Here is a 21,031-nt window from a genome sequence, read left to right as displayed (position 1 = left end):
TTGAGTACCGTCTTTGTAAAATCACATTCATTTATTGCATCCAATTAAGGATTGTTATTTTGTGCTTTTATATAAATCAGAAGCTAACAGAGAATGCCCTCGAAGATAAATGGTATGGAGATTCGAGTCAATATATAGATATTAATTAAAAAAAAGGACCAATGTTTTAAATTTTAAAAAAAAATATTATTAATTTTCTACTATATTTATATCTACAATAGTAATTATCTCACATTTATTATTTTTATCAAACAAACATTAATTAGTAAGAATAAAATTAAAAAAGAGTATTATTTGCTTATTGATTTTATAAAATGATAATGAAAAGTGAATAAAAAAGAAGAAGAAGAAGAAGAGAAGTAATTATTATTTTTTCTTAATATTTTTTAGTCAAAATAAACAAGTGTTTTCTCTCTAAAAAAAATCTCTGGCTGCTGAAACTTTTCTCAACTAAATATATTATTGTGGACTTTGTGATCCCCTCCTTAAGCTTTAGTGGGTCATTTATCAAACCTTTCTATCTCTGCCACCCGTCCCCCCAAAATTGTTTTCAAATGATATCATATTCGGAGTTTTGCTTTGCTTTTAAAGTTCCTTTAGTCTTTGACAGATTCTACCAATCCTAATCATGTTATGTTAACATCACTTTAATTTGGAATGATGCCTGCCTCAACATGTTCTAAAGACACTCACCATTAGGAAAGGAAAATCAAACGCACAAGTAGGATAGGCATGGATTGACTTGCCATAAAAACAATCTAAATCTATTTTTTAAAAAATTGGTTTAAAATTAATTTTAAATAAAAATAGTTTCAAATCTGATTTATTTTTAAATTAATTTTAAATCTGACTTTTTTTAAGAGAAAGGGAGAAGAAAGTAGAAGCATTTATCGTGTTATGCGTAATTGAAATTTCATTGCTTTTGTGTTGCAAGTTTTTATGTTACTATTTGCAATGATATTTGCCTCAAAATAAGACATCTAAGGTGTTTTAATATTGTCACATTAGCATGGAAGGAGATGGAGAGTGTTTCAACATGCAGCAATAAAGATAATAAGAATAATAAACTCAAGGAATAAAGAGAACAAATTTAGCTTTGGATAAGAAGAAGAAAATTTCGATTTTAATGAATAAACTGTAAAATAAGTCTGGTAAAAGGTTAAATGGATATTAAATATCGAGTTGTATTAATTATCTGAATTTTAAAAATAGTTTAGATTTGGTTATGGATTCAGCTCATGTATCACGATTTTTTGCACAACCTTACCCATAAGTTAGAGTAAGAAAATTATATGGGCCACTAATATTCCGGCCCTTTAATTAGAGGAGAATGGCCCTTTCTCAATTGTGGCGGCCACACTAAGCATTCTTATTATCGGCCGAAGCCCAGATTTTGAAGGGTAGTGAGTGGTGATTGGAGATTCTGCATCATTTATTGCATCATATTAATTTATAAAATTATTATACTTTTATTTTTTTTTAGTTTTTTAAGATGTTAAATTTATGAAAAAAGATAAAGTTATGATAAGTAATATGGATTTTCTTTATCCTAACATTTTTAAAAAAATTGACATGTGGCACAAATTAATCTGATAATATTCAAATTAATCGTGTCATCATTTAATAATAATTTTGAATTAAAAATAATATTTTTTAAAACTATTAATACTATAAAAAATAATTCTATAAAAGTTAAAATTTAAATTTAATATATTTCAAAAGACTAATAACTGTCATAGAAATCGTTTTAGTATTATCTTAGCATTTTGTATGCAGTGTTATCATCGGTGGAAACGTGTGTATACAAAAGAGTCACGTACGTCGTTCTACTTTAACTACGACTCAAACTATTCTTTTTAATTATGAATGTATTGATCCATTGCCATGAAAAACCCAAAAAATCAGTAAGAAAATGTTTTGTAACGTTTGTTTGGCTTTTATTGACTGCATGGATTACTCCATGATTGCTGATTTCAGTGTAATGAATAGCAAATTGGAGGCAATATAGTATTATTGTATTGTTAGATAGTCTTCTCCTTGCACTGTAAGCAGATAAACGCACTTCCCAAGCTCTGTCCACATGTCTAGTAGACCATAGATATGCCAATTACATCACCATGATGCAACGCATTGCTGTTCACTGTTCAAGTAGTGTCGACATCTTCATGCTGTTACTAGTCAATTATGTAGAGAAATTTTTGTACTCTCCACGTCGTTCTCTCATACATCACCTAAAAACTTCTCCAATTATATATATTTTACTGCGTTTTATTCTATTAGTTCCTCTCATTTATCTCGGGCTGCCACTGGATGTATAGATGAGGTTTCTCAGTCCAAGAAGATCTCCTTTGCTAAACTGTTGAATTTTCAATTATATTTGACATCATGCATGTGTTGTAATTTAACATTTATTATTAAAAGGCACAATTTTCGATCTAATGTTTAATATTTTTTACTTAAAGCATCTAATGTTGCATTATTTTAAAATATTATTATTTAATTTAGTCAATTTAAATCTATCTTGTTGTTAGGTCTGAAAATTTTCCATGCTTTTAAACTTGAGTTAATAAATTTAAAGTTTACATTATATTAAATTAATAATTAATTATTTTCACAATTTATTTTCATCGTATATTTCTTAATTTTAAAATTTTTATCTCTTTAATTTGTTGTTATATAATAAAATAAAATAAAATATTTATTTTTAATAATATGTTGCATTGTTTTTATTCATTCTTAAAATATATAATTTTATTTTTTAATAATAAGAATATTTAGTTTAAACTCATTTATTCTTCTCTCATAATATTAGATAGAACTGACATCCTAAATTTTTAATATGATATCCGATATCATATTAAAAAATTGAAAGAAAAAAGACCAGTCCAATAAAAGAAATAAGGATAAAAGAAGCACAAGTTGAAGCAATATTAGGCCTACATGTTAAAATTCTAATATTCTTTATAAATTTTTCTTTCAAGTTATATTTTATTTAAATTTAAAAATATTCTAGAATACAGGAAAAGCTTGTCGGTAATATTACAAAATAAGAAAAGGACAGAAAATTAAACAGTGGAGAGGCTATCACACAAATAAACGTTTGGCCGCTGTTGGCCACTTATGCATAAATTTACATATTTAAAATCGTAGAAGAAAGAAGTTTCAAACAACTATAATGATGGAAATCCACTTGCAAATGATTGGTTCCAAGTGCGTTAGAGCACTTAGTTGTTTTCTTAATGAAAGAAACTATGGCTGATTGCTGTGAGCTTTGGCACCATACAAAACGTGGGAGACATTCTTGTTCTATCCTTGCTCATCTCAAAGCCTACAACAAATCTTGAGTCAAACCACTTCTTCCCCAAAAAGGAAGCTGTTTCATGAAATAAAGGACACTGATGAGGTCATTCCCAATCCAATTCTCATTATATAGTCAATAAATTTCTAAGGATCACTATCAATTTGAATAAATTGCTCAACCCCTAGTCAGAGAGGGAAATTTTGCGTTCAGTACTACCAAGGAGATTTAGGAAGTTGCCGCTAATAATTCATATTCAACTCAAATTTTGGATAGTGAACACAAGTTTTCCTAATTTTCTGTAGAAAATTGCATAAAGTTAATATCCCCTAAGAAGAAAAAAATATTATATTCATGTATTTCCGTCCATACCCTGTACATTAATTGAGGCAGTTCGGTCCATGTTTCTTATATGTCTTGCCTGCATGATATATGAACATATATATAATGTTAGTGTATTCTACTTTCTGAAATAAGTTGCAATTTTTAACCAATGCAGTTTTGCCATTTATGAAGTTTCCTAAATCATTATGTAACTTGGGAAACCAAAAAATAAAGGCCGGTAATGTCGGTCTCCATAATAATATGCTTGTAAATAAATGTGAATAATCTTGCATTGAAGTAATTACATAGTTTATAGCATGGTTGCTTAAGTGCTGGATCATCAGTTGATGCTGGAGGATCTTGTCCAAATATCATTTCACAACTCATATCGTCAAAATCTGCATGTTAAAAGATAATTAAAATAATTAATCAGATTGGTTACGTCCATTATTAGGATATATTAGTGGGAATATTTTTTTAGTCTTTCAATTATTGGAATTTCCCTTATTATACAGTCCAATATGGTGTCCTGTTGATTTCACCTACTAATTCACATACACAGAAATGAGTATCATTCAATGTTGACACTGTCATCATGATACAATTTCAATTACTTGGTGGGTTCATGAGAATCTAAATATTATTCATGGAAAAATAATACTATCTATGAAATATGAAGTCTGACTTAGGGTGATTATTTCGGTGTAACTTCTTTATAAAAAATCATGCAATTTATATTTCATTTCTCTGTGTTCTGTTTGTCTCAAGCCTCAACTGAGCTTGGATGGGTAAATTTTGCAACTTTGCACCTGAGTGGTATATGCATGGGGTCCTCCATTGAAATGATGAGGCATAACCCAACAATCTAGTGGAGGCAAGTAGAGGCCATGATACTCTTTCAAGTATGAAATTTATTTCTTTTGTTCATAATTTTTGGTGGGCTTACCAAAAAGAGATAATCTTATATATTTTTTCTTCAGCATTGACCTTTTCCATTAGGTTTGCCAACATCAGAAACACACACATCACCCCCCCCCCCCACCACCACCATCACCTTTTTCTTTTTTGTAGTTCATGTCATAAAAATTAAACAAATAATATCAAAATGGCTTTCCATAATAATATCAAATAAAATTTAGTTCTTCAGCAGCAAAATGGTTGAAAATTGAAATAATTTGGTGCCTCAAAAGTAAAAAGTGTGGTCATGCAAGTGGTTGTTGATGAAATATACTTACTCGGGACCATATTGACTGGCATCCCCAGAGAGCCCTTTATAAACGATTGAGATGGCATTTTGCAAAGATTAATACACATCCCTACACAATTTGTCTCCTCTAAAAACCTGCACATATTGTTATTTGAAAACATTTAAAAGAGGAGATAGAAAAGTGATGTTAGGTTGCTTAAGTGAAATGATGAAAATTATAATTATAATAAGATTACTACTAACAAGTGTCCTGTAAACATTAAATAAAGAATTGATAAATAAAAAAATATTAATAATGTTAAAAATTATGCTTTTAGCACTTTTTTCATCCTTCAACCAAGCGTTGGTTAACATTCTTCATACAATGATCATGATTTTGATATTGACAACAAATTTGATGGAGATGTAGATAACCATGATGGGAATAGAGAATAAGATGTGGGAGAAGCACAATCATAGTAGCAGATTGTGCGTCGCTAGAATGTGTCTTAGGTGGGTGAATTGGGGACCATTTTCTGTTAAATATGTATAACATATAAATGAAAATAAACTAAACTAAACTAAACTAACCTGCATTTTCTGATGAAGACTACATTTTTTTCCCTTCGCCCGTTGACCTCCGATTCTCTCACCTTTCCATGGTAAAATAAATGGGGTTAATCCTTTCAAATTTATTTTTAAATCATAGGTCGGAAAGTAAAAGGATGCCACCAAACTTAGTCAACTAGGTTATTTTATTAATTGGTAGCTTTGTTTTACATTCAAAGCTCACCAGTACGAGATTATCATATTCAATATTCTATTAATAATTCGGATCAAGTAATGATATACAATTGGTTTTTTAAAGTTTTTGTAATATATTAAGAATCCGAACGTAAGCCTTACTTAAGATAAAATAGCCCTTCATTGGTTGGTTTATTATGTCTTTAGTGGTTTTTTATTTTGTAGTTAAATTAAAGTTCACCTCTACGTACGTTGTTCTTTTTTTAAATAAGGCATTTAATTTAAAATTATATATATAGATCTGAATACTTTGAAAAAAAATTCTATATTTAGAAACCACGTTATGTTTTTTTAACTTTATAAATTTATTTAAAAATTTTAAAACAACATATTTATTAATTCAGTGTAACTTTTAATTTTCGTTCATGTATTCTAAAATTTAGAAGTGATAGTTTTATGGTACAATCCACCGAATTTAGAACAAGAAACAATGGCAAGACAAATTTATGCGATAACTTGTGTTAATTTATTTTAAGCTAAATATATACTTTCTATATATATTACTTATTTTTTTTATTTTTAATTTGATTTCTCTACATATAATTATTTTCATTTTTCAATTTTATTTACTTTGTGTATTGTTGTCAAACATGTTATCAAAAAGTAAAGGTATGTTTGGAAAAGGAATTTTGAAAAAGAAAGGAGAGAATATATTTTTTAATTTTAAATTAAAATAATTATATATCATTTATAATAATAACTATATGATTAATACATTAAATTTATGTTAATATATCAATTTATATTTTTTATTTTGAACAAATATTAATTTTAAATATATTTATATAAATATAAAATCTATCTTCTCTTCTAAAACTATTTTTCCAAACAACCTAAGTAAAAAATAATAATCATGATGTGAGACTAAACATAGGTTTTAAAATCCGTACATGTGAAACTAGTTTTTAATTTAATCCTTATATATTCGGATGTGTTGTAACTCTTAAAAAAACAACTTGACATGACAAGTTAATTAAAACAAATATATTTTTAAAGATTAAATTTAAAACCACTGTCACTTTACAACGCTGAAAATATAAATTACCATTGTTATTACGAGTAAAAATATAGAAAAATCTTTATCGATAAATTACAAGCAAATTATTAAATAAATTAGATATCACATTAATTTAAAATTTAAAACCTGAATGTTATGAGTTCTTTTTACTTATATCTTGTTTAATTTATTCATTTATATTTTATGTAAAAAAATTTCAGTTACACTTATTATTTTCTCTTTGATAGAAGGCTGCACAGTCATCATTATATTAGTTGATTCTAATAAAAGAAATGTTTCTTTTACCACTCCTTTATATATATATATATAAGTGTATATATGTGACACGATGTAAAATTGTAATTATTTAAATAATGAAACTGTTTCTAATAAGTTGTAGTTAATATCCATTTGAATGATCTCAAAGAAGATTGAACATGATGAACAACAATTGAACATGGCTGCTAATGATACTGAATAGGGCACGATGTGCGGATGACATTATGAGCTAATTGTGGACGCCACTGTTTCAAACTATAAAAGGGATCATTTCCAAATTCCTAGCCACTTCACTTCAAGTAAATCCAACTTCTTCCTGTTTTAACTACTACTCTTTCTAGTCACTTTTATGTTAAATGGGGTCAACAATCTCTTCCATTCTTTTTTCAAATTCTGTGTCTTATGTTGCATAAAGTAGGGACTGCTCGAAGTTTTCTGGCTATATTCTCTCATTTGTCAATTACCAATATACCATAACTATTACCTACTTTCAGTATTCTAAACATTTTCAATAATCATTTGATTACATATGAGACTTTAGTGCACTCCATTTGGTTACTAGACTCCTCAATTACCACCTTCAAGGTTACCCTAAATTTCAGTCTTCTCCCTGGTGAAAGGCATGGTTTACACGTTTTGTTTTCACTTTTCAAAAATATTATAAAATTAAATTATTCCCATGTAAAATTTCCAAAAGCTTTGTCTCTGAAATAGTTCTTCAAAAGTTAAATTTATTCTTTACAGATAAAAAGATAAAGAACCAAAATAGTTATAAAAGAAATTTAAAAACAATTTGATGACTAAAATATTAAAAGACTAATAATAATAATAATACATGTAACTTTAAAAGGAATAAATTAAAGATTTAGTCAAAAATTTATTATCCTAATCCTACACCCACCTTTTCTACTAGGAAGAGTGAGTTGAATTATTTCCCATCTGTTTTTATCATAAAAGTGAAAGTGTAGAGATAATACAAATAAAATTTGTGTAGAAAACAGTTTTTGTTTTATTTTAGAATTATGATTTTCCCACTCATTTTCTATACTTCCCTCTCCTCTCTTTCAATCAAATGGGTCATAGTAAACTTTTTATTTAATCACTTTTCCGGTTGAGAAATAAGTGTGAAAAAATCATGGTCCCTTTACTTTGAACTCCCTCTTAAAGAGTCCACGAACGTTAATTTTTTTAGTTTACAACGCAAAACAAGATCCAATACAAACTATACAAGTACAAATTAGTCTCAATCATTGACCAAAAAATTAAAATAAAATAAAAACTACAAACTCAATTGTTTACCTCGGAGGGCCCGACTAACCATGCAAAGAATAAAGGCGTGAAAGCGGCAAAATATTCCCGTGCGAGTTTAGATGGTGGTAGCAGTGTTTTTATCTGCCATTGATCATAATAACATATTCATTGCTGAAAATTTCAATGCTCAACAATTCAAAAAATAAAAGTAAAGTGGAAAATAAAAGAGATCAATATAAAATAAAAGGCAAAGAGTAACTTCCAAAACTTCCTTTCCATTAAACATCCTTAAATTACTGAATTAAATCCTACATTACATTTCATTTTTATATTATTTCATAATGCCAAATAAAAGGATAAGGGAAGTAGTGGCGAAAACAGAAGCACAATAAGAAGAAGAAGAAGAAATGATTCAGATCAAAATTGTAGTATATATGACTAACGAGTAATGAACTCACCAATGAGAGTATTGGCTTCGGGAAGGCTCTATCAAGAGCTTGAATCACAACCTCTTGCTGGTGAATAGGATCAAATTTCAATTTAGCGGCAGTAGCTGCCTCAACCAAGCTCTCATACCCACTCTTATTATTACCAAGTCCTGCAAATTAAAGGATTCCATGTATAGATTTTCTCCTTCAAACAAAAAAGTGACAAAAGGGTATGTATATGTGTGTGTGTGTGTATGAACCTGTAGCTGCTTGAACGCTTTTTGATAGATGATTTATTGCTAAGCGATCAAATAAGTTATCTTTGTAGGCATTGGTTTTTCCTGTTTCTCCTCTAATGTCATCTGAAGGCCTTCTAAGCATTGCAACCACAGAAGGGTTGTGAATTGTGATAATCTTCCTGCAGTGATATGAACATAGTGTTGAAGAACTAATGTTCAACCTAAAACAATTTGCTTCCATTTGTGAATATTGGGAGTTTCAAGTGAGAGACAAATAGGGAATGGTGGTTGCTTTAAAATGCTAAAGGGGAAGGAATGAGAGAGGCACACACAAAAGAACAAAGAGTGCATGCATAGAATAGCATGTGCATTTTTAACACTAGGTTCATGATCTAGATTCCGGTCTTGGTGGTTCCTTAGGATATATAAGATGCTTTCTTGTCTCGGTCTTGGGTTATATATATATACATCCCCTTATAATAATATTTGTATGAAACTCTGTATTTATCCCTTTTTTATTAACACCAGAAATTTTGATAGAATCACCCCTTTTCAATGTTTCAAATTTACTTGACGAAACCTGAGAAAAGTCATTTTCATAAAACTAGGAAGTATTTGTATATTATATGAGTGTTTTCAAAATTAATCAAATATTTCATCTAAAAATTAGGTACATTTTAAAATTAATTTAGTATTTTAAAATTTTATTATTAATTCTAGTGAAATATAAGAAATATGCTAAAAGAAAAATATGTATGATTAGTTTAACAATTTAATATTAAAATTAAAAATTAAATTGAGAATGAGACATATTTAATAAAATAAAAAAACAAGTCATCTAATTAAACATACTCTGTTTTTACATATAAAAGGAAATTCAGAAAATCTTTTAATTAAGCTGTATATACAATGATAGCTAATATAATGTTACAAGTGAAATTAGATCTAACTTGCAATTCGAAAATGATAAGATACTCAGTTGTACGACATAATAATACAGTATTACAAGTCTCGTATCTAAGTCACTAGTCGAGTTTCCTTTTTAATTTAAATGAAACAATGCAGAATACATAAAAGATGAGTCATAACTGATTGGCTAAAAAAATATTATAATACGGCTAACTGAATGCTTCACAATAAATTATATATGAACTGTGAAGTAAATTAAACTGAAAGTTAATATAAAATTTTGTTTCAATATTTAATGAAAAAAAATAACTGATAAAAATAAATATACACTTTAGTCACCTAAAATGACAACTGTGTTTATTAAATTTCTAAAATTTGCGTATAAATTTAGTTTTTAAATTAATCAATTTTACAATAAGAATTAAATTATCGTAAAGTTGTTAGATTTAAAAAGCCTTAATTATTCTTTTAGTTCTTCAAATTTGATATGTATAATTTTAATTATTTAACTTTTTTAAAAATTATACCTGTTTAGTTTCCTTGTTAATTTTTTAAATTTTTAAATTATTATCTCGTATTTTTTTTTAGGAGTGTATGATAGAATATAAAATAATTTAAAAGTTTAAAAGTAAGATATTTACTGAAAATTTAATAAAATTACAAAAAAATTATAAACTAAAATATTATAATTTATTTTTAAAAAGAGAAAATTAATTTTGAGAAATAAATCAAACAAACTCTTAGATTTTAAGATTTTTTTATTTTTTATTTTATTTTATTTTGAGTGGTGAGCTTTCAGTAAAAGATAATTTATTAAAACAAAATAAGAGTTCAAGAGTTTTAAATGAAAAGAAATTGTTAAGAGACTGAATTTATTAAAATTTAATAGTTAGTAAAGTTAATTGACTCAAATTAAATTAAAAAAACTTAAATTACCCATTATTTAAACTAAAAAAATACAATTTAAGCCATTCAAGAACTAAGTTGTCAAATTTGATTAAATCATGAAATTTACCGATTTAAAAACTAAATTGTATACATACAAACATTTATTAAAGTAATAAAATATATTTTAAAAAATAAAATGCGCTTATAATTGTTGAGTAAATCAATCATTAAAAATTGTAATAAAATATATAATAAATTTTAAAGTTAATTTAATCTTAACTGCTTTTTTTTAATTAATAATTATCAGTATATTTAATCAATTAAAATATATTTTATTCATTCTATAAAAATAATAATTTTGTTATACTCACAGTATATAAATTTTTTAAATTGCCCTTCAATTACATATTGATATATCAATAAAAAATTATTTGTTTTTGTAATAATTAATAAAAAATTATGTTCTTAATCTTATAAGTTTTAATATGTTTTTATTTAAAATCATATTGAGATATTAAAAATAATAGGAATACGTATATTTTAATTTTTAATTGTTATTTAATATCTAACATCTGCCCCCATTGCTACGAAACACGTGGCATGTAATGGTTCTATATGTTCAGTGAATTTTGATATGCAAAATGTGACAATTCATTCACGCTTGCTACTTTATTGTAGAAAAATATGTTCTTAATAACAACTTTGTAAGAATCTTCATTAAAGTTTCAGTTTTATTACAGGATTAAGGAGTCGAAATAAATCTTAAAATATTAAACAGATAAATTTAAAAAGACTAACCAAAACGAAAAATTTATTCAAGTATTGAAATTTGTGATGATAATTAAATAATCACTATCCTTATACCTAAAGTTTGACCAAAATCCTAAATTTTATAGAAATAATGAAGTAGTCCTTATCCTTATTACAACATTATAACATCTTGACAGTTTTCATTCACTTTAAGCTTAGATTGTTTCTACTTTTCTTTAGAAGTTTGGTTTAGAAATTGTCATAAATACCATAAGAGTAGTCCCTAATTTCAAGGTTCCCTCTTATTGCAAAGAAATTTTGGTTTCTTTCTCTTAAAACTCTATTTCCCTTATAGATCTAATTGCAGGTTTGTTCAGTGTTTTGAACTGGAATCTTAAGGCTATGAATTTAAAATATTACTTTGTATTCACATAAATATTATTAATTAAATTACATAAAAAAATTTCATAAAAATCAAATGAAGTTTTCAAGTGATATTTTTTTTTAATAACTCAACTGATATGTTAATAGAAAATAAAATTGTATCTTATATTTAAATTTAAATTATTATTTTATATTATATATTATTAAATTATATTTATAATAAAAAATAAATAAATTATAATATAAATAAAAAAATTTATTATAATAAAAATTATTTAAAAGTTTTTTCTATCATCTTACTTTATTTTTGTATTTTACAATCATATAAATGTTAAGAGTTATTTATCTAATTAAATATATATACGGTTAATATTGATATTTTTTATTTTTTTATTAAATTATATTTATATATATATATATATTTAAAGTCACATATAATTCTGCTCACACTGATTATCAAAATAGATGTTGGTGTATATTAAAAACAAAAATAACAAATTAACTATAAATTATATTCAATAAAAAATTATTGAAATTAATTACAACATTTCATATATCTTAAGAATTTAAATTATAATTAATTTATAATTATTATATTTGAATTGTGTTTAAGAAAAATTTATTTACATTAATAGTTATACAATTCTAATAATGGAAATAACAAAATAACGATAAATTATATAAAAAAGTGAAAAAAAAAACTCACCATAAATTTTAAAAATGAAAAAAATTACAGAAAATCATACAAAAATAACTTCAAAAAAATTTAACGAACCTTTTGAATTATTATTTTATTAAAAATAAAATCATATAAATTATTTTAGATATTATTTAAATTTAAATATTATTGACTTAAATAATTTTATTAATTAATTTAACATATTTAACATTTAAAATTGTGTATTAAAAAGTAAAATATATTTGAAATAAAAAAATTACACACTCACAAAATTATAGTTTTGTATTGTATATTATTAAATTATTGTTATGATAACAATATAAATAAATTATAATATTGATAAAAATATAACATTTATTAAATTAATTTTTAATCTTGTGATATATCACTAAATATATCTTTATCTTTATCTTTATCTATATAATAAGTAATTCTTACATAAATCTTAAAAACTTGCCAATAATTCTTTATATCATATTACTTTATATTTACGTATTGCAATAATATAAATTTTTAAGAGTCATTTGTTCAAATATATATATATATATATATATATATATATATATATATATATTGTTGCAGTAAATTATATAAAAGTATTTTTTTATTTATTGAGCAAACATAAAGTTATATTATTTTAAAGTGATATCATATATTATATTTTATTTTTATTTAATTGAATTTATGCCAAATATGTATTATAGGTGATATTTTTATTTTTACATCTATATCAACGAAAATTTATGTCAATATTAACATATCAAACGTTACTTATTTTATAGATTAATTATGTTAATTTTTTTATTATGTTAACTATTGATAATACTTTTTATTTTTCTTTTTTTAATTAAATTTTTAAATATTCATTATCATTTTAACATTGAGATTTAAATTATGTACATACTATTAAAAATATGAAAATATTAATATTATAATATTTATGATTTTTCTAAGTATTAATAATTTCAAAAAATTTGTATGAAATTTTGATTATGACAAAATTAAATAATGATATCGTAATTTAAATTTTCTTGTCATTTTTTTATTCATTCTTTAACTAAAATTATTTATTAGTTAAATTTTAAGAGTAGTGTTGTTTGCTCTTAAATATTACATTAATAGTTATAATTTTAAATTTTAGATTAAAAGTAATTAATTATAATAATTAAAATAAATTAAATATCATTATAATGAAAATGTAATATATAAATTTATTATTAAAATCTTATTATAATTATTGGATTTGTATATTTAATATTTTTTACTATAATAAATAATTAAATTATAATAAATGAATAAATAATTAAATTATAATATTCTAACTATAAATTAAGTTTGAATATTATATCTACAATTAAATAAAGTCATGAATTAAATTTTAAAATATTATAAAAATATTTTTTAATATTTTTAATATTAACATTTCAAACTATATTTATTTATAAATATTTATATTATAATATGTGATTATTGAAATAATTTTTTATATTAAAATTAAATTTTAAATATTTTTATTTGTTTTTCAGTATTCAATTGTGTAATAAACTTTCAATTCATTTTTCAGTTACAAACTAATTATACGTAAAATATAAAGTAAGATAAATATATATATTTTTTATTGATATAATTATTTATAATATCATATTCTTAAAATTAATATTAATTTAACAGTTAGTTTTTTTTTCAAATTAGAATCATTAATTAATAGTATACATTTATTTATTATAAGTCAAATTTAAATATGTTATTTTAAAATTAATAATTTTATACATAATTTATTAAATATATTTATGTTAATATTTATTTCAATTCCTTAGAAATGAAAATTAAACTTCATTCAGATGGATCTTACTTAAGTATAATACTAAACTTCATTGTTTATTGAAAAATATTTTTTATTATATTTCTACTCATTGGTATATACTTTTTTATGTATTTTTATTTTCATTTAAAATATTTAATAACAACGATAATATAATAGATTTATATTATTTATATTTAAAAATAATTAAAAATTTCACTATTTATTTTTACTTTCATGTTCTTTTTAATTTATAAAATTTATTTTTTATGTTTACATCAACTAAAAGAATAAGAAATTTTATTATTGAAGAGGATGAAAAATATATAAAATGTAAAAAAACTTATATATAAAAATGTATTTATCATATTTTTCAATGTAATTATATTTGATATTATTAAATATAATAAAATTTTATTATTATATATCTTTACATTTAAATTATATTTTTTTGTTTATTTTAAAATTAAATAATTTAATAAAAATATAAACAAATTTATATAATATACAAATATATTTACTAATTTATAACTAAATTATTATTATTATTAAATTTTAAAATTTTTAAAATCACATATAAATTAAATTTAATTGTTATATTTATTTTTTACATATAATTTATTTTAAAAAATAATCAAAATTTTAATTTTTTATTTTTCTGTCAGATTAAAAATAATTATTATTTAAATTATAATTAATTTTAAACTAAATTAACTAAAAAACAATATAAATATATCTGTACAAACCTGTGCAACCATATATATATTTACTAGTTTTGAGTAAAAAGAGCACTTTCAATTTAATGCGCCATTTTTAACTTCTCATGCTTCTTCCAATTTGCTAGGACTTCCTTGGTAAAATGTGTTTGCTTAAGCATATTAGTCAAGGCTTCAACAAAATAAATTACAACTCCAAAAATTTATAATAAAACTTGCTAGCACATAACTTGTTGGGAGCGAGAACGAGTAAAAGAGAAGAGAGGTTTTGTTTTTATAATTTGAATTGAATATATCATAATAATTATTGTCTTCATTTTACTAGTTGTCTACTATATCACTTTTGTGCATATGTCAGTAGAAGAGCATGTTAAACTATGATATTCCTAGTCCACTATTAGTTATCGTTAATTTATAATGCAAAGATGAATTAAAATTGAAACAAGCCAATATCGAAGACAAAAGTTGCTACTAAAAACAAGTAAGTCACATAATAATGAAGCTAAAACAAAGAACTGTTAAGGATCTAACAGCATTACAATCCTAGGAGCCTAACAAACAAGTTAAAACAGCCGAGAGAATGACCATTTTTACACACTAAATCACTAACTTTAAAATATGTTCTAAAGAAACAGTAAAAGAAAGCCTACACTACACCAGCGCTACATGATTACAGGCACATAACAAAAGAGATCATTCTTTGGAGGTTTTGTTGATCAAGGACTTGTGAATGTGAGGGATGACACCACCGCCTGCAATGGTCCCTTTGATGAGGGTGTCAAGCTCTTCATCTCCCCTAATAGCCAGCTGCAAGTGCCTTGGTGTGATCCTCTTAACCTTGAGATCCTTGCTGGCATTTCCAGCCAGTTCAAGAACCTCAGCAGTCAGATATTCCAGAATTGAAGCCAAGTAAACTGCGGCTGTGGCCCCAACACGCCCATTTGCTTGCACCCTTTGCTTCAGCTGCCTGTGAATACGACCCACTGGAAACTACAACACACCAACAAAACAAAAACAATCAAAAGAGCAAAAAACATGCATGCAACAAAATACTCGCAACACAAAATAACATATCTTATTTCTATCTGTCAAACTTTGTGTTTGAAACCTGCAAATATAAATTCAAACATAAGCTACTTTGGAGTAAACCCTAAACCCAAAGTCATAACCACATAAACATGAAACCAAACTGTCTGAAATTTTGAAAAAAAAAAAAAACAATTGTTTTCAAAATAAACTAAAAATACAACAAGCGCATCACCTGCTACAATTCCAGACAATTACAATTCCTAACAGAAAAATGGAACTAAAAAGAAGAAAAGGCCGTAGCTTTTAGTTAAATAATAGAACTTGGCATAAAAAACCAACTTCTAGAACCATAACAACACTTTATATTGAATAAACATAAAACAAACCCGCGGGGCATGTCAGATTAGATTCATGACACATTCAGTGGAACAGCATGGGAATTGAGGAAGAAGAACAAAATCTGAGAGGAAAGGGAAGATGGGTTACCTGGATCCCAGCACGGGATGAACGAGAGACAGGCCTTTTCTTATCCTTGTCCTTGTCCTTGTTGGCTGTCGTGGTTTTTGCAGCCACAAGCCCCTTCCCTCCTTTTCCCGCCATTGACACACAAACACACACAGAGAGAAAGAGAAAGGCAAGAAAGCAAAAGAGAAAGAGGCCAAAAGAAGAGGATATGCAATTGCGGATAACAATGAAAGCATAAAACGTGCAACCCCTTTTGAATTCCCATTCTCAAACATTGGGCGCTATCCCTTGCGTGGGAATTTCCATTTCAAATATTTCACCCTACTTTTCCCAATATCTCACTGGGCCTTTAACTTACATGTGGCCCATTATAAATAAAAGACAAACCCAGGCCCATAGTAAACCCATGTGGCCCAAAACATAGGATAAGATTTCACTGGCTGAAGCATAAGCTGAAATTCAGATTTGTTAGAAAAAAAAAAACCCAACCCCATGGCAACCAGTGGTAGCATCTTCTCATCATTATCAAGCACAAGTGCAATACAATCTCAACATGCATTTCTGGGAGTTCCTCACTACCCCCAGAGCGTGCTTTTTGGGAAGAGAAAATTGCCACATGGGTTTGTGGTGGTTGCAGTGACACAAGGCTCTGCAGAGTCAAGCAAGTCGGAGGAAAAAATCCCTTCTTGGGCTAAGCCAGACTCCGATGAACCACCGCCTTGGGCTCGAGACGAAGCAAAGAACAACGGTGTTTCTTCTTCGCAACAAGGATTTGAGATCCCATTCTACGCTTATTTACTTGCCTCTGCTGTCACCGCAATTGCTGCGGTAACTATCATTTGTTATTTTTGAGGTGACACAGTTATTCCACTTGTTACTCATATAAAAGTCTATATTTTTTGTTGCACAGATAGGTTCCATTTTTGAATATGCGAACCAAAAGCCTGTGTTTGGAGTACTAACCTCGGATAGCGTGTTTTATGCTCCCTTGCTTGGTTTTTTCGTCTTCACCGGCATTCCCTTTTCGGTAACTACATGCTTCCATAACCACTCACGTTTAATCGTTATCATCTATAGAGTCAATCTTGTTCAAATTCAGAAATCAAGAGCAAAATTAATGCAATTAGTCCGTGGTTCTTTACCAATCACTTGCAATTTGGAGTAGTTTAATTTTTATTTTTTAAAATTTATGCATATAATTTTTTAAATATATATATATTGTTTACTGATTTTATTTTATTTTTTGTACATCTTATGACACACGTTAAAAAAATCATGATTTTATTTGCTATAAGATTGTGTCGGTGATAGTAATGCACGGTAATTCCTCGAATAGGATTGAGTCTGAATTGTAGAGCACAAATAAGTAATGGTAATAGTAACTTGTTGGTTCATCACAATTGATGGCTTTTTAATGTTGAATTCAGGCCTTCCTGTGGTTCAAGTCAGTGCAAGCTGCCAACAAGGAAGCTGAGGAACAAGACAAGAAGGATGGATATTTATAGGGTCCAAGTCCACACCCCATATTAACAATCTACGCCCTTTTTTTTCTCAGCCACAACTTAGGGTTCTAAATTAATTAAACACGCTTTATTTTTATGTTACTGTAAGTTACATAAGGAAATTGCACATAATGTCATATTGTGAGTCAGAATTCAGTGTGAATACTCATGTAATGGTTTATGCTATCATAGTAACCTGTCTGAAAATGCTTCACTTCCCCCTCCATAAAAAATTCATATGTAGAAATTATCTGTAAATGTTAATATTAAACCAAATTACCCTTGAAGGAAGAACCAAGCCCCAAACTTTATAAATGTAACTCATTAATTTATTTCACATAAATTACTCTTACGAATGATGTGATATTTTTTAGACGTTAATTTTAACAGGTCATTTAAAATATATAGTATGTATAATTTTTTAATTATTTATAAATATAAATAAATTATTACTGACATGGAACTTTATATTAGAATGATGATGCACATTTCAGTTAGATTTTACTTTTTTGTTAACTTTTCTTTAATAATGTTTATTCTCTCTATTTTTATGCTTTTGTATATATTAAAAAGAAACATATATCAACAGATGCTCCATTTTTCTTTCAATCAAGAAAATGTATATACAAACAGAAAATCAAGTCCAACCTCTCTTTTATGGTATTACTGTTTTTTTTCTCATATTGTTGCTCCGTATCTACCTAACAGTTTTCATAGAAAATCCCATCGTGCTTTCTATCAATTTCCAACCTCAATACTAAATCCCTGATTGTGATGGTTAAAGTTTAGTCACAATGGAGTTTGGGAAAGAGTACCGGCGTATATTTTGTTTAAGTTTTACGTTAAGCTATTAAATACGTACATTTTCCACTCAATAAAGGAGCTTTCGGAGTTGCTGTTGTTTGGTTGCCGTGATCTTGGAGGAAAAGAAGTAAAGAACAAAGGGGTGTGTTGAAAAAGAAAAGGACATTCAGTAATTTGAAACAACAGTAAGAGAGAAGATGAAAAAAAAAAAAAAAACTCAACAAACCAAGAAATCGCTTTAATTTATAAATTAAATTATAATTTTAACGGATATAATTGACTCATTGCTGTCAAACTCAACTAGAAGGTAACTGACATTTGTAGTTCATTAAGGATTAGGATAAACTAATGTTCTATTTCATGTTCAGTATATTTATAAACAGAACAAAACAATTCATCGTATTAAAATAATACAGTCGATTTCACTAGAAAAAGTGAAACTAAAAGTAGCTTAGCAAAAAATTTCAATGTGTTAAATCTGTCTTAATTATACTTTTTTGTCTTTTTCTAAACAAGCAAGGCTCACTCCTCGAAAATAAATATGGGCCAAAGTTTTCGTGTAACTTCTGTCAAGTTTAATTGCATTATTAACTTTTTAAGGTGAGATATTGAATTCTTGATAATTTTTTAATTTTCTAATTAAAAATTAATCATCTGAATTAGTCAACAGCCCAGTCAATAATGGAAAAATATTAACACGGCTATAAATATAATAATCTATTTATATGCATGACATGACAATTTAATTTCATAAGCACGCCAGGGCCTTTAACCTATTTAAAGTTTAAAGCTCTCACTTCACTGTAGGCAAATTAAACAGTATAAAAGTAAGACATTGATTGATTGAAAAAACCAGATAAGGAATATTAACATCCATACCGGGAATTTACTAGAGAAAGCTTTAAAAAATGGTATGGAGAACACGGTTTTGACTGTAGTGTTGAGATTCTTTGGGAGTGTTAAAAATGAAAGGTTGTGTAGGAGTAGGATGAGGACTAGTCTACGTCTATGAGAGGATTTTGTTGTCTTCCTAAATGCACTACAGAACAAGCTATGCTATAATATAATCGAGGGTAGAATATGTGGGAAGATGACGGATAGTGCACTTGACTAACAGCACCACCAAGTAAACTTCCCTAAAAGTCATTACAAAAGCGAGAAATTGATGCTCTTTTCAATGCTTTATGCTTTTCCGTTTCAGTGAATCAAATTACACCACCAATTATCCCTATACTTAGTGTTGCCCACTTCCCCGCTCCTCAAAAATCAAAACTTTGCACTAGTCTGCCAGATATCCAATCCAATGCATTCCTTCAAAATGTCACAGTATCAATGAATTAACCAGAAAGCTGTAACCCAACCATGCCAGAATCTACGCCAGTTTTTCACAAGGGTTTATTTTATTTCGGGTCCAAAAAATATCTAGCTTTTCTGTGGTATTTAATATACATCACTAAGCTCACAATTAAAATAAACCAGTCTTTATTTTAAAAGTCAGCATAACACGGTGAACGGGAGAATAAGTCTTTTATGAAAAAATACATACATACATATATATAATAAAATTTATTTTATAAATTGTTTCAGTTTAACTTGTTATTTTAAGTTTGATTCACAGTGATATTTTGTTCTTTTTATTTTTAAATATTAAAAATGATATTTTTTATTTTTTCAGGTTAAACAAGTTTAAAATTCGTGAGCTTAACTCGTTTAATCCACATGGAAGTCAGCCCACGTGGATGACATAATTTCTAAGTCCAAAAATACAAATTTGCAGATTTGTATGGACCAACTTGTGGGACAAAGTTCATATACTTACGAAGATCATGTGACATGCAGTCTATGTTTATGAATTTTTTTGCGACAAAATAGAACATTTTAATGACTGAGTTTTTGTATATATTTTATTTAATTAAAGATATGGGTAAATTTTATGTGTGTGTTAAACTTATTCGATATAAAATGAAATAAAATAAAATACTGATTTTTTAAAATCACAGTTACAAATTTTTTTCCATTTTATAACTTCTCACTAATTTTACTCAGTAAGAAGCGCAGAATTTTTTACTGTCATAGTAAATTGCTTTTGCTTATATTACATCCTCATTAATTATCCCATTACACTAGAATCCTAACATCTATCATTTCAAAATCAAAATATATTGACCCTATATTTGATAAAGCGGAAAAAACAGGGTCCAAAGTTTTGCTTTTCGATGCTCTCGATGGGGAAAACCGCTCTGTATTTGACAAAGGCTACGATTAAAGCACGATCGCACCAAGAAAAATTAGTACAAA

The 21,031-nt window shown here is 26.5% G+C and overlaps 3 protein-coding genes across 3 annotated transcripts; 1 reads left to right on the top strand and 2 right to left on the bottom strand.

The window, feature by feature from the left end:
• Positions 1–3,263: 3,263 nt before the first annotated feature.
• Positions 3,264–9,098, bottom strand: LOC113863820 (beta-carotene isomerase D27, chloroplastic-like). The gene is made up of 8 exons (XM_027497544.1): positions 8,828–9,098; positions 8,598–8,737; positions 8,188–8,280; positions 5,400–5,461; positions 4,858–4,964; positions 3,928–4,020; positions 3,671–3,719; positions 3,264–3,328 (listed from the first exon to the last, which is right to left on the bottom strand). Exons 1-7 carry the CDS (start codon positions 9,045–9,047, stop codon positions 3,679–3,681), a joined length of 756 nt encoding a protein of 251 aa, XP_027353345.1. The 5' UTR covers positions 9,048–9,098; the 3' UTR covers positions 3,264–3,328; positions 3,671–3,678.
• Positions 9,099–15,388: 6,290 nt separating this feature from the next.
• On the bottom strand, positions 15,389–17,860 carry LOC113860884 (histone H2A variant 1). The gene is made up of 2 exons (XM_027493431.1): positions 16,449–17,860; positions 15,389–15,923 (listed from the first exon to the last, which is right to left on the bottom strand). The coding sequence occupies exons 1-2, from the start codon at positions 16,560–16,562 to the stop codon at positions 15,627–15,629; spliced, it is 411 nt and encodes a 136-aa protein (XP_027349232.1). The 5' UTR covers positions 16,563–17,860; the 3' UTR covers positions 15,389–15,626.
• On the top strand, positions 16,889–18,590 carry LOC113860883. The gene is made up of 3 exons (XM_027493430.1): positions 16,889–17,255; positions 17,338–17,454; positions 17,855–18,590. The coding sequence occupies exons 1-3, from the start codon at positions 16,920–16,922 to the stop codon at positions 17,930–17,932; spliced, it is 531 nt and encodes a 176-aa protein (XP_027349231.1). The 5' UTR covers positions 16,889–16,919; the 3' UTR covers positions 17,933–18,590.
• Positions 18,591–21,031: the final 2,441 nt, after the last annotated feature.

This window comes from Abrus precatorius, unplaced genomic scaffold, assembly GCF_003935025.1.
Source record: "Abrus precatorius isolate BTA unplaced genomic scaffold, Abrus_2018 Scaffold3, whole genome shotgun sequence".
NCBI lineage: Eukaryota > Viridiplantae > Streptophyta > Magnoliopsida > Fabales > Fabaceae > Abrus > Abrus precatorius.
Note: the sequence above shows the minus strand (reverse complement) of the source record. Positions and strands in the feature narration are given on the sequence as shown.

Coding starts and splice junctions, on each gene's coding strand:
- LOC113860884 (XM_027493431.1), bottom strand. CDS start 16,562: ATGGCGGGAAAAGGAGGGAAGGGGCTTGTGGCTGCAAAAACCACGACA. Junction 15,924..16,448: donor CATCCCGTGCTGGGATCCAG/GTAACCCATCTT, acceptor GGTGTGTTGTAG/TTTCCAGTGGGTCGTATTCA.
- LOC113860883 (XM_027493430.1), top strand. CDS start 16,920: ATGGCAACCAGTGGTAGCATCTTCTCATCATTATCAAGCACAAGTGCA. Junction 17,256..17,337: donor CTGTCACCGCAATTGCTGCG/GTAACTATCATT, acceptor TTTGTTGCACAG/ATAGGTTCCATTTTTGAATA. Junction 17,455..17,854: donor TCACCGGCATTCCCTTTTCG/GTAACTACATGC, acceptor TGTTGAATTCAG/GCCTTCCTGTGGTTCAAGTC.
- LOC113863820 (XM_027497544.1), bottom strand. CDS start 9,047: ATGGAAGCAAATTGTTTTAGGTTGAACATTAGTTCTTCAACACTATGT. Junction 4,021..4,857: donor GCCAGTCAATATGGTCCCGA/GTAAGTATATTT, acceptor TTTAACATGCAG/ATTTTGACGATATGAGTTGT. Junction 3,720..3,927: donor GCAACCATGCTATAAACTAT/GTAATTACTTCA, acceptor TATATCATGCAG/GCAAGACATATAAGAAACAT.